Here is a 12,543-nt window from a genome sequence, read left to right on the forward strand (position 1 = left end):
CAGCTCTGTTATCTTCTCGAGTGAAGGAATCATGCTCAAATGTCACCCCGACAGTCAAATGCATCTCCAGCACAAAGTGAACTTCTCTTGAGCTTTCTGATTGTCTCCTTGGGCCAATATATGCATAAACCTGGAGATGAAGCCGAGCTATGTCCACCTTAGCATTTGGAACTTACTGTGACACTGATTCCCAAGCTACTGTTGGCTTTCTTCAGCTGCACCCTGTAGACGTCGCCTGGCTTCAGCTCCTCCCGACCGTCCAGAACCCCTTCCTCGTGGTCCTCCTCGGCCTCCGTCTTGGTCGTGGCATCAGTGTTGTCCACGGCCGAGTCCAGCGCCTCGGCAGGGGAGGTGAAGAAGTCGCTCAGCGGAGAGTTGGCTGAGGCAGACAGTGAGCCATGGCCGAGCAGACTGGGCTTTGCTAAGGTCTTGTGATCGTCTGGGAACAGGTCATCCAGGTCGGAATCTCTGGGCGTTGGGACGTCCTCGTCATCCGAGCTGAAGTGGATATCGCTTTGGTCCGCTGGTGACCCCTTTCCCTGACTTGGCAACCTCTGACCTTTGTCTGGTGATCTCTGACCTTCTATAGCAACTGGTTTCATTTGACCACTGTGGGTGTTCTGCTCTGCCGCTGGCGGCACGGGTGGTCGAGCACTTTCGGCCATCATCACCATGTTGGCGCGGCCAGCCTTGGGCGTGGTCTTTGATGAAACACTGCCTTCGCTGGCATGGCTGGCATCTGAGAGTGCCAGGCTGTAGTTGGAGCCAAAGCTCTGAGGCCGGCGCTGAGGCTTCTGCGGGGGAGTGTGCTTCCGTTTCTGGGTACGTGGGGTGTCAGGCTGGCCACTGCTACTGGGCGGAAGCTGCAGCTGGGCCTGTGATTGGGCAGTCTGTGTTGGCATGACGACCTCATCAACATCCATAGGCACTTGAAGTCGATGTTTTGAATCTATAAAATTTTAGACAAAATACACAGATATATTTCAATCATAAACCTTTAAACAACTAATCAGACAGAACTACAGAAAACAATTAGATTTCTGGTATGGAATCCTTGGAAATAAAAACTGAAGACTCATAAAAACTGTAACTTTGCTTGTTGATTTCGGTCATACTGTGTCAAATGACAACCACAGCAAAGCAAAATTTTTACAAACATGATGAAACATGAAACAAAAAGCTGTTGATTTTTACACGAGGTGATCTTTGAGATATGTCTGTATGTTAACCACTCGGTCCCAGGGTTTCTGGTACTGGACTCCTTGGGTTTGTATGCATAGCCAGGCTGCCCGAAATCGGACAAAGGAGCTGGGCCTTGTAACAAAAGACTGAACAAAAGCAATTTTTATAAGTTTTAAGGATTTTTTTTACCAATACAAATATATTTCTTAGTGAGCCGTGCATACCTGAACTCAACCAACCACAACAATGAACTTGCAGGGTTTTGATAGATTTGGGACTATGCAGATTGGCAACTATTACTTCAAACTGGGACTGACCCCCTTGATTGTTCAAGGACCACCAAATAAAAGCCCTTCAACTGCGCATTGAATGTGAGAGAAACTCCGAAATCTTACTAGCAAATTGGAAAGTTCCTATTAAAATTGGAATGCTCTGGTTGGAAATAATTCAAGCTCCCTTAAGAAATTTGGCTAATTACTAATGGGAACAGGCCCTTCCAAAGTAATGAACAAAGTGTGAGATTTTCTGCAAGGGTCAAGGGTCATTCAGTGGCTTCAAACTTTTCTCCTCTTGCTCATACCGGGACTTGAAGATCTTGGCTGTGACACGATCAGCTGCACAGTGGCCGGTGCATTGGTCAGGATGTCCACTGCCACACGGTGACCGATCCCCTCCAGGCTCTGGCCATTGATGGAGATAATGCGGTCCCCAGGATGAAGCCGGCCGTCCCGGTCTGCTGGTCCACCGGGAATGACCGACTGGATGAAGACCCCCAGGTCGAGGCTGCGGGAATTCTCACCCCCGACAATGGTCACACCTGGGAAAGTGGCACAGTAATATTTTTCCTTTCTCTTTTTTTTTTACAATTTGACCTAAAAAAACCAGACTTTCTAGAGATGTGAAAGCATCTTAGTTTCTATCTGTTGTGTACTTGTAGTTTCGCATTAACCCAAACTGAAACATTTTTGCAAAAAACTTCAGAAATGCAACTGGACTCGGAAAAAATTAGGAAATTAAAAATGCGCTGGACAGTGCAGTGTTTTTCAAACTATAATGGAATACATGGGTTCCGTAGATAATACAAAGAAATCACCTGATCTGAGGAAAAGTTGGTTATCTGGAACCTTCCTTAATGCTCCAGAAATTTACCATTGTAATTTTACTTTAAATTGTCTTTAGAGCCTCAAAAGTGGATGGGTCCCACGTTCCTCAATCCTACAGAATCCTGCCCAAGTTCCTAATGGATTTTGTAGGATGTGGGAGGGCTAGGATTGGTTCCTACGAGTAACTCACCCAGGCCCTGCTTGGGGTCCTTCTTAAGAGTGATGATGGTGATATCTCTCTCGGGCTGCTCCGGGGGTGACAGGTCATTGAGCCGTTCCTGCAACGTCTCGCTGATCACTTCCGTGTGGTTGTCCAGGGTGTCAGGACGAGTGCGCTCGTGGGTCCGTATGCTGGCATCTGCGGAGGAATGCATGATACTCAATGGGTAAAGCAAAGCTAACATTGCCGATCTGCACCATGCAGATGAACCCCTCACTGATGACAAACCAGAGTTATACCTGCAGTCGAGCCCACCAAAGGTCCCTTCACAAGTTCAGTCACAAGTTCTTTCTCAAGACCAAGCATGAGAAGCAGGGTCAACGATGACAAAGGAATGCTTACGAGACAGTTCATTTGAATGGCTTGGGACTTGGCTTTAGTCTGGAAGACTTGTGATGGACTCGACTATGACACTGCGACAGAGAGGCAGGAGAGGAAAGTATTAAAACTGCACTTACCAATGACATGGGGCACGTCCACTTCATCCAGGCCAAGAATCTCACGTCCATCCTCATCATCTAGAGAATGGTGCCCTCCTTGGATCTTCATATCTGCCACGGTAGCATAAGGATGCTCATCTTCATAGGATGGGCGGTCGGACTCGGGCGTCAATGCTTTGGGGTCCGGTGTACGAGCCCGGGCTCGGTGAGCCATTTGAGCCCCATTTGGTGAACGCAGGCTTGATGGCGGGCCGTTTTCTCCCTGGGTGTCATTGGAGCTTCCGCTGTGGAAGCTCAGGTGTTGGTTCTGGCGTTCTAACCGGCTACTCCGCCTCCCTTGGGATGCCTTGCTGGCTGACCTCTCGACGTTCAGCTCGTCGTAGGGCAGCGTCTCCTTACTGTGGTAGTCCCTGGCGCGGTGCCTGCGGTTCTTCTCGTTCCGGCGGCCGTCAGGCAGCACCGCCCGGCTCGGCGACCCCTCACGCCCTCTGCCTTCTCCTCGCCCTTCTTCCCAGCCTTTTGACTGACTGGGATATGCCGGTAAGTTCTGATAGACTGGCGGGTCTCGTTCCCAATGCCTGTCCGGTGAAGGGGAAGAGCGGCTTCGTTTGCCCATCGCAATTTCTTCATAATCCGACACATGTCGTTGGCCGTTTTGGCCACCGCTGTTGCCCGGATATGTAGAGGGACCACTGACATCCTCTTGCCCTTGAAGGAAGAGACTTTCTGGGATGGAGTTTTGGATACTGCCATTTTCATCATCATCTGAGAAATCCAGCCCTTCTTGGTAGTCATTGTAAGCCGAGAATCGGAGTGAGTCGGTGAAAGATTCTGCCTCCACAGGAAAATCTGAAAGGTCCCATTAAAATAAACAAGTGAATCTACATGCTGGTTCCCAATTGCTCTATTGGAATATGCAGAGGAAACCAGTCTAAATCTTTCCCATAGTTCTTTATTCACAAACTGGTAATATGGATGACAGGACTTCACTGTTGACAGCCAATGGTCAATCCACAAGATCAATGATCCAAGTCTGAATGTCCATCAGGCTGGGTGCTTAACAATTTCTATTTGCCAAAGGGAGGAACCTCACCTTGTCCAAACTTGCGTGAAGTGTTCGCCTTGAGACGCATCGCCATCTGAAATTTGTGCTGGGACTGACACAGCTGAAGCATGTAGCGCCCTCTGTTGACACAAACAAGAACACAGAAATTACCAATCCAGTTGCCTTTACAGTTAATTTTTCCATTATTTTCGGAGGCCCATACCTGTCCTAGGTAGACTTATTAAAATTTATGTTACTTTGCAATGTAAGGGTGATATATACTGAAGCTTCTTAAAGTCCAAGAACAAAGCTGGCCAAGATGGGCTTACCAAAGCCCCCTCGATCAGACCCTCTTTCTTTGTTTGAGGCTGCAGAAGTGGTTAACTTTATATCTTAAGCTCATCCAGACAAATTGGGAAAGAACATAGCTCATATTGTGATCTGAGCTTGAAGAATCTCATGCATGATTTGTTCAGAATTGTGATGGCAAGATATCACGGTCCGGGAGTGGACATACAGTCTTAGCGGAAAGAACAAACAATTTAGAGCCACTTACTTCTTGTAGTTCTCTGTGTAATGAATATATTTACTGCTGGTCCCGTCATTTGCCTCAACGGTGAACTTCTTTCTCTATTCCGGAAAAAAAAAATCCCATTTTCAGACATGATGCTACGAGGTTTTGACGCTACAATAAGCAAAGTGTATGATGCAGTTTAGAAAAAGTAGGAAAAATGTATCATTCAGAGGTGTGGAAAATGCAAAAATTAGTGACATTTTTGAGGCAGTTTTGACAAAGAAGTACTACACGGTTTGGGCAAATATTCCGGACTGGAAGGGGAAAAAAACAAAGTTCCTGTAATTTCCAATTTATAGTTAGAATACGATGGGAAGTGAAAGGGCTTTCGAGGGCTATAAAGTTGGCGTCTGGTTTTTCTCAATGCGTGTCTCACATTGAACGCAATCTTCTTGGTCAGGTGCCACGGGTGGGCGTGGATCTGCTGGCGCACGCTGCCCCGCTTCTCGTACACAATGACGCCCCGGGTGCAGATGCCCAGCCAGATGGAGGCGCTCGGGTCCTTCTTGCTACGGGAGGCCCTGTGGAAGTGGATGCCATACTCCTGAAGTTTCCTCGCTTCCTTTGGTAGGGAGAAAAAAACAAAAAAAACAATGGGGTGATTCACAATGTAAAGTGCGCCACCAAGAGAGAATTTTTTTTCAAATTTATGGTCGACAAAAGCATAACCGCCTTGCCAAGATTTGCAATTGAGCGTACCAAGTTACCTGCAGTGTTATGTCCGAGTCCATCACAAGTCCCTGTATGCCCATCACAAGTCATTCTGTCTTAAGCCACTTCACAAGTTATTCAAATGAACTGTGACAAAAGCACTGTCATAGTTCACCCTGTTAATTATGACTGGCCTTGTGAAGGGACTTGTGGCTGGACTTGTGAAGGGACTTATGATGGACTTGAATACAACATCACCAACCTGTCAGTTGCACAAGACTTTGCAGTGCTTTTCAATAAGTAATGGCCAAAATAAGAATTCAAAAAGGAGAAGTTCAACTCATCCTAGAAAAAAGCTTCACAGCCGAGAAACTACTTTCAATTGTGCCTCAAAATGACATACCATCAAAAACTCCATCTCAGCTTGTAGCTCCCCCATGCTGGAGTGAGCGCCGTGCATCGGCGGCAGGTTCTGCCTGATCCGCGGCACACCCAACGTATCGATGATCCCCGAGGGGACGTAGTGCTCCGGCAGAAAGTAGTTCCGGCCCATGGTCTCTGGCTGGTAATCGCCCATCTCGGCCTGCAGCGCCAGGGAGGCCAGCTGCAGGGCGGCCCGCTCGTCGCATCGCGTCCTCTCTTCAAGGATATCCCTCCGCAGCTGCAAATAGTACTGGTGGCGGGTGAGTTGGTCCCTGTGCAAAGATGATGCCCATCAAATGAAACCACTACATGACTCATGTACACACAGCATTGCATATTTGTACAAGACGATATTTTCGGCCACTATAATTTATCAATTTTTCAATTTTGTTACAAATCCTGTATTTTTTATCACACTTTGGACTGAGGTTTCCATATTTACACATTAATCAAAATCTTTCTAGATGGTTGACACCAGGAATGCAAACAACTACTTTGAACGTGCACATGTCTAGAGGATAATGTGAGCAACCGGTGCACGGTGGCAGACTACCACTGAAATTCGGGGGGGGGGGATTTTCTACTCACTTCAACAGAGCCGTGTTCTCCAGGTAGAACTTGATTCGGAAAAAAAGCGTAAACTTGTCTGTGGCAATGACCTTCTTTGACCCCTTTTTGACCTCTTCCTTCCAGGATTCCGGGCCGACTTTAAACAGCTTCTCGTCAGAGTCTAGAAAGAAGTACTCCCCATCTGAAAAGTTTACAAAAACCAGTAAAAAATAGCTTTGAATGTTAGGTTCGTGCACCAGTGAACAAACAGAAGGAGACGCAGGGCTATGGTAAAATTGGGACCATGAACCTCCCACTTTTATTGTGGCTGAGGTATCATGTTGCAATGGAGCTTAACTTGAAAAAGTTGGAACATTTCATTAAATGGCAAAACCCACTTTGGCAAAAAAGTTGCATTGAAATTACTTCATAAACGAGAGCTTTATTTCAATTCTAATTTCATTCTTGCATGTAAATCTTGACACTTTTTTGCAAAATATGTGAGAAGACATGCGTTTCCCACGCAGTTTGACACTTTACGGTCAACTTTGCTTTACAATGTGACAGTCAAGTTTATTCCACGTTAACATAGTCCAGGCTGGAAAAATATAATGAACGAGATTGTTTGTGAAAAAAAAACTGTGCCATACCTCTGATGTAAGCCAGCCCAAAATACACCTTCTCGCTCAGACCCATGTGGGAGGTCACTATGTCAAACATTTCCTGACCTTTGGTCCCGAGGTCACACATGAGGTCAAGACGGCGGCCGTTCAGGAGCACCACGGTGACCTTCTTGCGGTCCGGGGGAATTTTACCAGCTTTGCACTGAACAAGAAAAGCACAAGTTCAAGTGAATTATTAAACATTTCAGGGGCAATTGTAAATAAAAACCTGAATTGAAATTAGTGTTGCTAATAACTTACTAGTTGGCCTGTTCAGTTGGTCTTTAAAGAGTTACCAGATACTTAAGAGAATTACATCTCCGATTTATACTGGCCAATGATGCCTGGCCACATGTATTCTCCTTTTTTTAATTACACCATGCCACAGGCATATTTTCAAACTTTTGATTTTACTCTCTCTGTACTAGAGGTGAGATTGGGTGACTGAAATTGTCCAGACCTGGGGCTAGTTCTAACAATGACACCAATGAAACACTGTGACTTGTCAGTTTTTAATGATTATAAAGGCATGAGTTCCCAAATGACTGTGATTACATAAAACTCACATTTGGTTTCTGTTTATTTTTCGTTCTGGCTTTTAGAAAGATATGACTGATTATGAAACCGTCAAAAATCCACAATTCAGGGTAAAAATCCTGAAATCCTAAGAAACCGCACCTCTGATATACACTACGCATGGCATGTTAAGTTAAGCACGAGAACGAACTGTACTCACCAATATAGACGGGGACATGTCCAAGGATTCATTGGCAGTACTACTCATCACCACAAACTCAGGTCCAAAAAATTTCTGTCCAAACAAAGAAGAGTGAAAAACAGAATGCAGAGTCACGTCAGCACAACAGCATAAAATAATGAACAGGGAGACAAGTAGCCCTTTCAAACATGCACTAACAAACGGTCCAAGGAAAATTTGTTTGGTGTTTTATTGCGTTCCTAACGGTGACCTCGAGAGGTAAAAATTCAAAATCAAAAAGCCTGTGTCAGTGAAATTTGTCAATTTTTGGTCAGCTATAAAAGATTTAAGTTAAAACGTGAAGTTTACAATGTAATCAAAATTGGTTCTCACAATTAAATTCCAAGACTTTTCCCATGACTTTTGGGACTGTTAGAAATTCCAGTGAGTTCCAAGACTGGATGATTTTCAAAATATTACACGACATTCCCAGGTTTCCACAACCAGGGAAAACCAAGCTTTAACGTTTGAAACGGGTCCTACCTTGAGTTTCCTTTTTCCAGCTGGAGGTTCCCTTGTACCATTTCCTGCGGGTGATGCCAGACCGTTCACTGGTACCCTCTCGGAGACTCTACCCATTTGTTGCCTGGGGGCGCTCTCCGCACGGCGCAATGAGGTAGCCTTGGGTAAGGGTCGGGAGGAATGGTCCGGCACGCTGCGCTCCGTCCCCTGGACCTGAGCCCGGCGGTTGAGTGACCGGCCGCGTTCGGTGGACAGAGAATCTGATGACCCATACTGGTGTTGGTCAGGGTAGAAACTCCCTATTTCAAAATGTAATACAAATTTATCAAAAAAAAAAAATCCTATTGACTTCTTGCTCTGTTCATGTTTAAGATGCATCTAAGAAAACTCAAGTACATTTATTACCATTTTGTGGTCAAGCTCAGAATATAGTCTAAAAAAGTACTCTGAGGCTAAATTGTAATTCACAAGTGATACCTTTTGAATTTATTTACTGTGTGCAGCAAATTACAAGGAAATGTTGGTTTCTTTAATGTGTTGAAGTAGGCTCTTTACCATGGGAATTTACAGTTTGTCTTGTGAATTTTGCTTTAAGACTAAGTTGGAAGGGAGTGGCTTCATTCAGTCAAATTTTGAAACACAATAAACAGAAACATCCTGTCAGCCTCAGACTTACATTGAACTTGAAAATGAAATACTTACCCTCCTGGGCGGACTCCATTGAGGTCAACGACTTAAGTGATCTAGCTCTGACCTTTGGCTCCTGACCTCCTTCCACCTCACTGCCATCATCACTCATCGTTCCTCCGTCACTGTGGTATCCAAGTAGTGGTCTCCTGATGTCCAGGTCACGGTGCCTGATGCCCAGCTGCTCCCTCAGCAGGCGCAAACGCTCCCGCCTCTCGTAGAGTCTGTCGTACACCGCGTTGGCCTGAGAGCTTGGTGAGTGTGATTTCCGGCTGAATCTGTCCGCGGATCGCTCTCTTGACCTTTCTCCGGATCTCCCCCGTGACCCTTCCCTCGACCTCGAGAGCGACCTCCCTCGTGACCCGTCCCGAGATCGCTCTCTCGACCTGTCACCGGATGACAGTGTTGGGATGTCCGATAGGTGGTAGGACCGGCCAGTCTCGTCCACGCCCGTCGTCCGGTGAGTCCGGTGGTGTGGCAGCAGGGAGTCCCGCATGCCCCCGGCCTCCTCGTCGCTCTCTCGGGAGTCCATCGTGCTTGTGCTGATATTGGATGGACGATGCGTGGAGTGTGCGCGGCTGTGATGACTGCTATCCGGGAGTTCGTGGAGGTAATGGCGACTGTCTTTTGCTGAGCGGGGCCGCTTGTTCGATGTAGCATTGTTGTTAAAGTTCTGATGATAATTAGGCCTCTTGCTAGGACTCAAACGCCCTAAAACAAAACAGCACATCAGTGATCTTACAATATGAAATATCTGTTTAATTACTGCCTAGCCTTCATCATTTTCCCTTGTTCAATTTGTCGAGTAATGTCATTAAAAAATACTGCACTAGAACAGCATTCCTAGCCAACCAAGAAATCAATAATCATCAGCAAGCCACAGTAGCAGCAGGGCCCAGTGATCACCAGACTTGAATTTACCTGACTCAAATTAGAATCTGAGTCACAGATTACAGGAAACAAAAATTTTAACAAAAGAAATTATTCCTTGCAGATTTTCAAAAAATCAGCAATTTTCTTGTTTATCAGCTACTTTCCATTTCAGGCCAATTTCATCAATTCGCAGCCAATTTTGCACCAACTTTGTTACCTGATTTCAATGAGTCCATACAGAGTTTGCTGTTTTTGGACAAGTGACGGCAAATCGTCAAATTACATGTACTTCTCTCCAATATGAAAACGACACCTCGTGCAGGGCTAAGAAAAACAGACGTTTTGATGTGGGAATATTAATATGGTGCTGGTTAGACACACATTTTTCTTATCACTGTGCAACAAGCTGTATTTAAGTTCCCATCCAGTGCATTTCACTGAACGAATGTTCGGGATGGAATGCGAGTTGCAGAAGTTATAAGACTCCCACCCTGGATGCAGAAATGCAAACTTCAGCCCATCCCCTGCTCTCTGTCCTAAGCCACACTGGAACCCTCAACAGTGAGGAACAGGTTCAGACGGCCCAGCTACAGAGGCCAGACTTACACGGAGAGTAGGCCAGGGAGCTGCAGGCACAGGGCCGGAAATCTTGGAAGTGGTAGGGGGGAGGAAGATTTTGATAGAAGGGTTGCACATCTTGATGGGTGAGATACGGCAGAGCGAAGAAAGAGTCTGAGAGACGACAGGGTGCCAAGAGAAGCAGAGGGTAACGGTGATCGGTTAGAACACACCCAAAATAAACGAGAAAACAGAAAAACAAACGTTGAGTTGGTTAGTAAAACACCACCAAGTCTGACTGAACACCAAGAATCAGAAACCAGAATCAGTCCCCAAAAAAATTCCTCAGTGTGACTGTGGCAAGTCTTCCCTTTTGCAATACGGACAATTCCACATGCCGTGTGCCACTAAGAGGTTGTCATTGAGAGGCCTTTTTGTAGTGCATCATGGGAAAAATAGTCTACAGAGACTCGTTCGTTAATTGCGGGAAACTTACATTTTTTGATTTGTTTATCTTAGTTGAAAACTCGAAATTGCTTATTACAAATGGGTGCTAGGGTGGTCAAAATGACGGTTTCGTATGGTGCAGGGAACACTCAATCAAATATCTTCAAGTTACATACTAAATTGCGCTCAATCATGGCACCGTGTCCACCATAAACTTGAAAATTGGCCTGTCTGCAGTAAACTCCTGGTGGCACACTCTACTGCGAATTGCCCGTATTCATTTTGCCTCCAGTAAACTTTAGATTCACATTATCTTGTAAGCTAAACAGTCCAAGGGTATCAAAACATTTCGTTTTCTATAAGACCTGTAGAAAAATGAAAATTGTAGACCACAGAGGAATTGTTTTGTCTTTTTTTAGCTTACCTGAATTCCTGTTATGTTCCAGTGGCCCCCCATTCTGCACAAAGGAACCACTCCCATTGAGGGGGTTACTGCTGTTGAGGTCAGCATCAACCTCATCCCCAGGGCTGTACGGATGTACCAGCTTATCAAGCTGCAGTGAGACAACAAAGTACGAGGGGGCCATGTAATTTAACAATTTTACAAATTTATACAATTTATTTTATACAATTTATACGAACAAACAAAAACAACAAATCACAGATTATTGATTCAAGTCAAGAAATCCCATTTCCTTAAAGTAGTTTAAATTTCATGGAGAAATTGAAGCACTTAATCGGTTTGTGCATCATTCTCTCGAGTTTACATAACACCGAGTGAAACACAAAAACATTTAACACGCAGGTTCAAATCATGAATTGTCCTGGCCCGGCCACTTATATACATATCCATATATATACATAACTGCCATGACAGTATGGCCAATCTACAATATTCAAGTTTGCATCTGTCCAATGAAAATTCTACCAACCATAGAAGAGATTTGTATACAAGAGTTAAGGGACTTTGAAGTGTGCATATTCTGACTCTATTGGCCAATATACTCAGGCAAAAGGAGTTTTGAAATGTTGAGGACTGGGACGGTTTATGAACACAGAACGTGTACATAGATGCAGTTTTCACTTTGGAATCTATGTCTTGGATTAGACAAGCTGAACTGCTCTTCATTACAAAACTCTCGAATCTACGCCTTCATACCTCGTATACGCTGCCCATAACAATCCGGCTGAGTTTCATCACATGGTGCGCATACGGTAAACCCATGCGCGTCTGACGCGCGTGAAGAGTACACGCCTGTAAGACAGTGCAATTTGGAAAGTGCGAGTCACTTGAAGTTTTCATAATTAAGTCCACTGCTCAAAATCATCACCACCAAATAAACTGTTTTACAAACTGGTATCGTATGGTTTCCAGTACTTGCAAAAATTTCGCTGAATTAGACAGCATGTAGGTTGCAGAACCCTGCAAAAACCTGCAGATTGCTTACAGTAAAAAATGAACTGAAAACGCTTAGTCTAATGAGAGAGCTGCAATTTTATGGACAACAGCTGATGAACTGGCAGAAAAATTGTACCTAACTTTGGAACTGAATCACCTCTACTACAAAAAAGCTGGTCATATCCAGTTTCCTGTTTCATTTATACCTTTAGAAGGCTGTAAGGTACTGTTTCGCACCTGCCAACATTATTCTTTTTACATTTAATGGGATTCTATAGTATTCTGAATGTTCCCTAAAACCAGATTTAATGATAGATTTGTGTATCCTTTTCATCTTTATCTTCACAGATTATCACATTACTGAAGCAATGTCTCATTTAAAAAAAAGTAATACAAATAAAAACATGTTGCTACATCGTGGGTGTTCATTAACATTTTTTTAAATAGCACCATCCAGCACCTGCAGTGTACTTAAGTGCAACCTCGTTCCCTTGGGTACGATCTTGCCACA

General features: G+C 44.8%; 1 protein-coding gene across 3 annotated transcripts in view; it reads right to left on the reverse strand.

The window, feature by feature from the left end:
* Positions 1-12,543, reverse strand: part of LOC110984132 (tyrosine-protein phosphatase non-receptor type 13-like) — a 42,109-nt gene that overhangs the window by 21,091 nt on the left and 8,475 nt on the right. For 2 of the 3 annotated variants that reach the window (XM_022244186.2, XM_022244000.2), the window contains exons 5-20: positions 11,793-11,888; positions 11,058-11,187; positions 10,235-10,360; positions 8,771-9,466; positions 8,090-8,367; positions 7,586-7,660; positions 6,838-7,012; positions 6,227-6,389; positions 5,619-5,910; positions 4,941-5,126; positions 4,547-4,620; positions 4,039-4,130; positions 2,964-3,794; positions 2,476-2,643; positions 1,763-1,999; positions 177-949 (exon numbers count right to left, since the gene is read on the reverse strand). In XM_022244186.2, coding sequence (XP_022099878.2) covers positions 177-949; positions 1,763-1,999; positions 2,476-2,643; positions 2,964-3,794; positions 4,039-4,130; positions 4,547-4,620; positions 4,941-5,126; positions 5,619-5,910; positions 6,227-6,389; positions 6,838-7,012; positions 7,586-7,660; positions 8,090-8,367; positions 8,771-9,466; positions 10,235-10,360; positions 11,058-11,187; positions 11,793-11,888 — 4,392 coding nt within the window. The remainder of the gene's footprint in view (positions 1-176; positions 950-1,762; positions 2,000-2,475; positions 2,644-2,963; positions 3,795-4,038; positions 4,131-4,546; positions 4,621-4,940; positions 5,127-5,618; positions 5,911-6,226; positions 6,390-6,837; positions 7,013-7,585; positions 7,661-8,089; positions 8,368-8,770; positions 9,467-10,234; positions 10,361-11,057; positions 11,188-11,792; positions 11,889-12,543) is intronic. The other variant, XM_022244274.2, reaches the window with a different exon arrangement.

This window comes from Acanthaster planci, linkage group LG19, assembly GCF_054643075.1.
Source record: "Acanthaster planci isolate LZ-2023a linkage group LG19, COTS_SCS, whole genome shotgun sequence".
Lineage (NCBI taxonomy): Eukaryota > Metazoa > Echinodermata > Asteroidea > Valvatida > Acanthasteridae > Acanthaster > Acanthaster planci.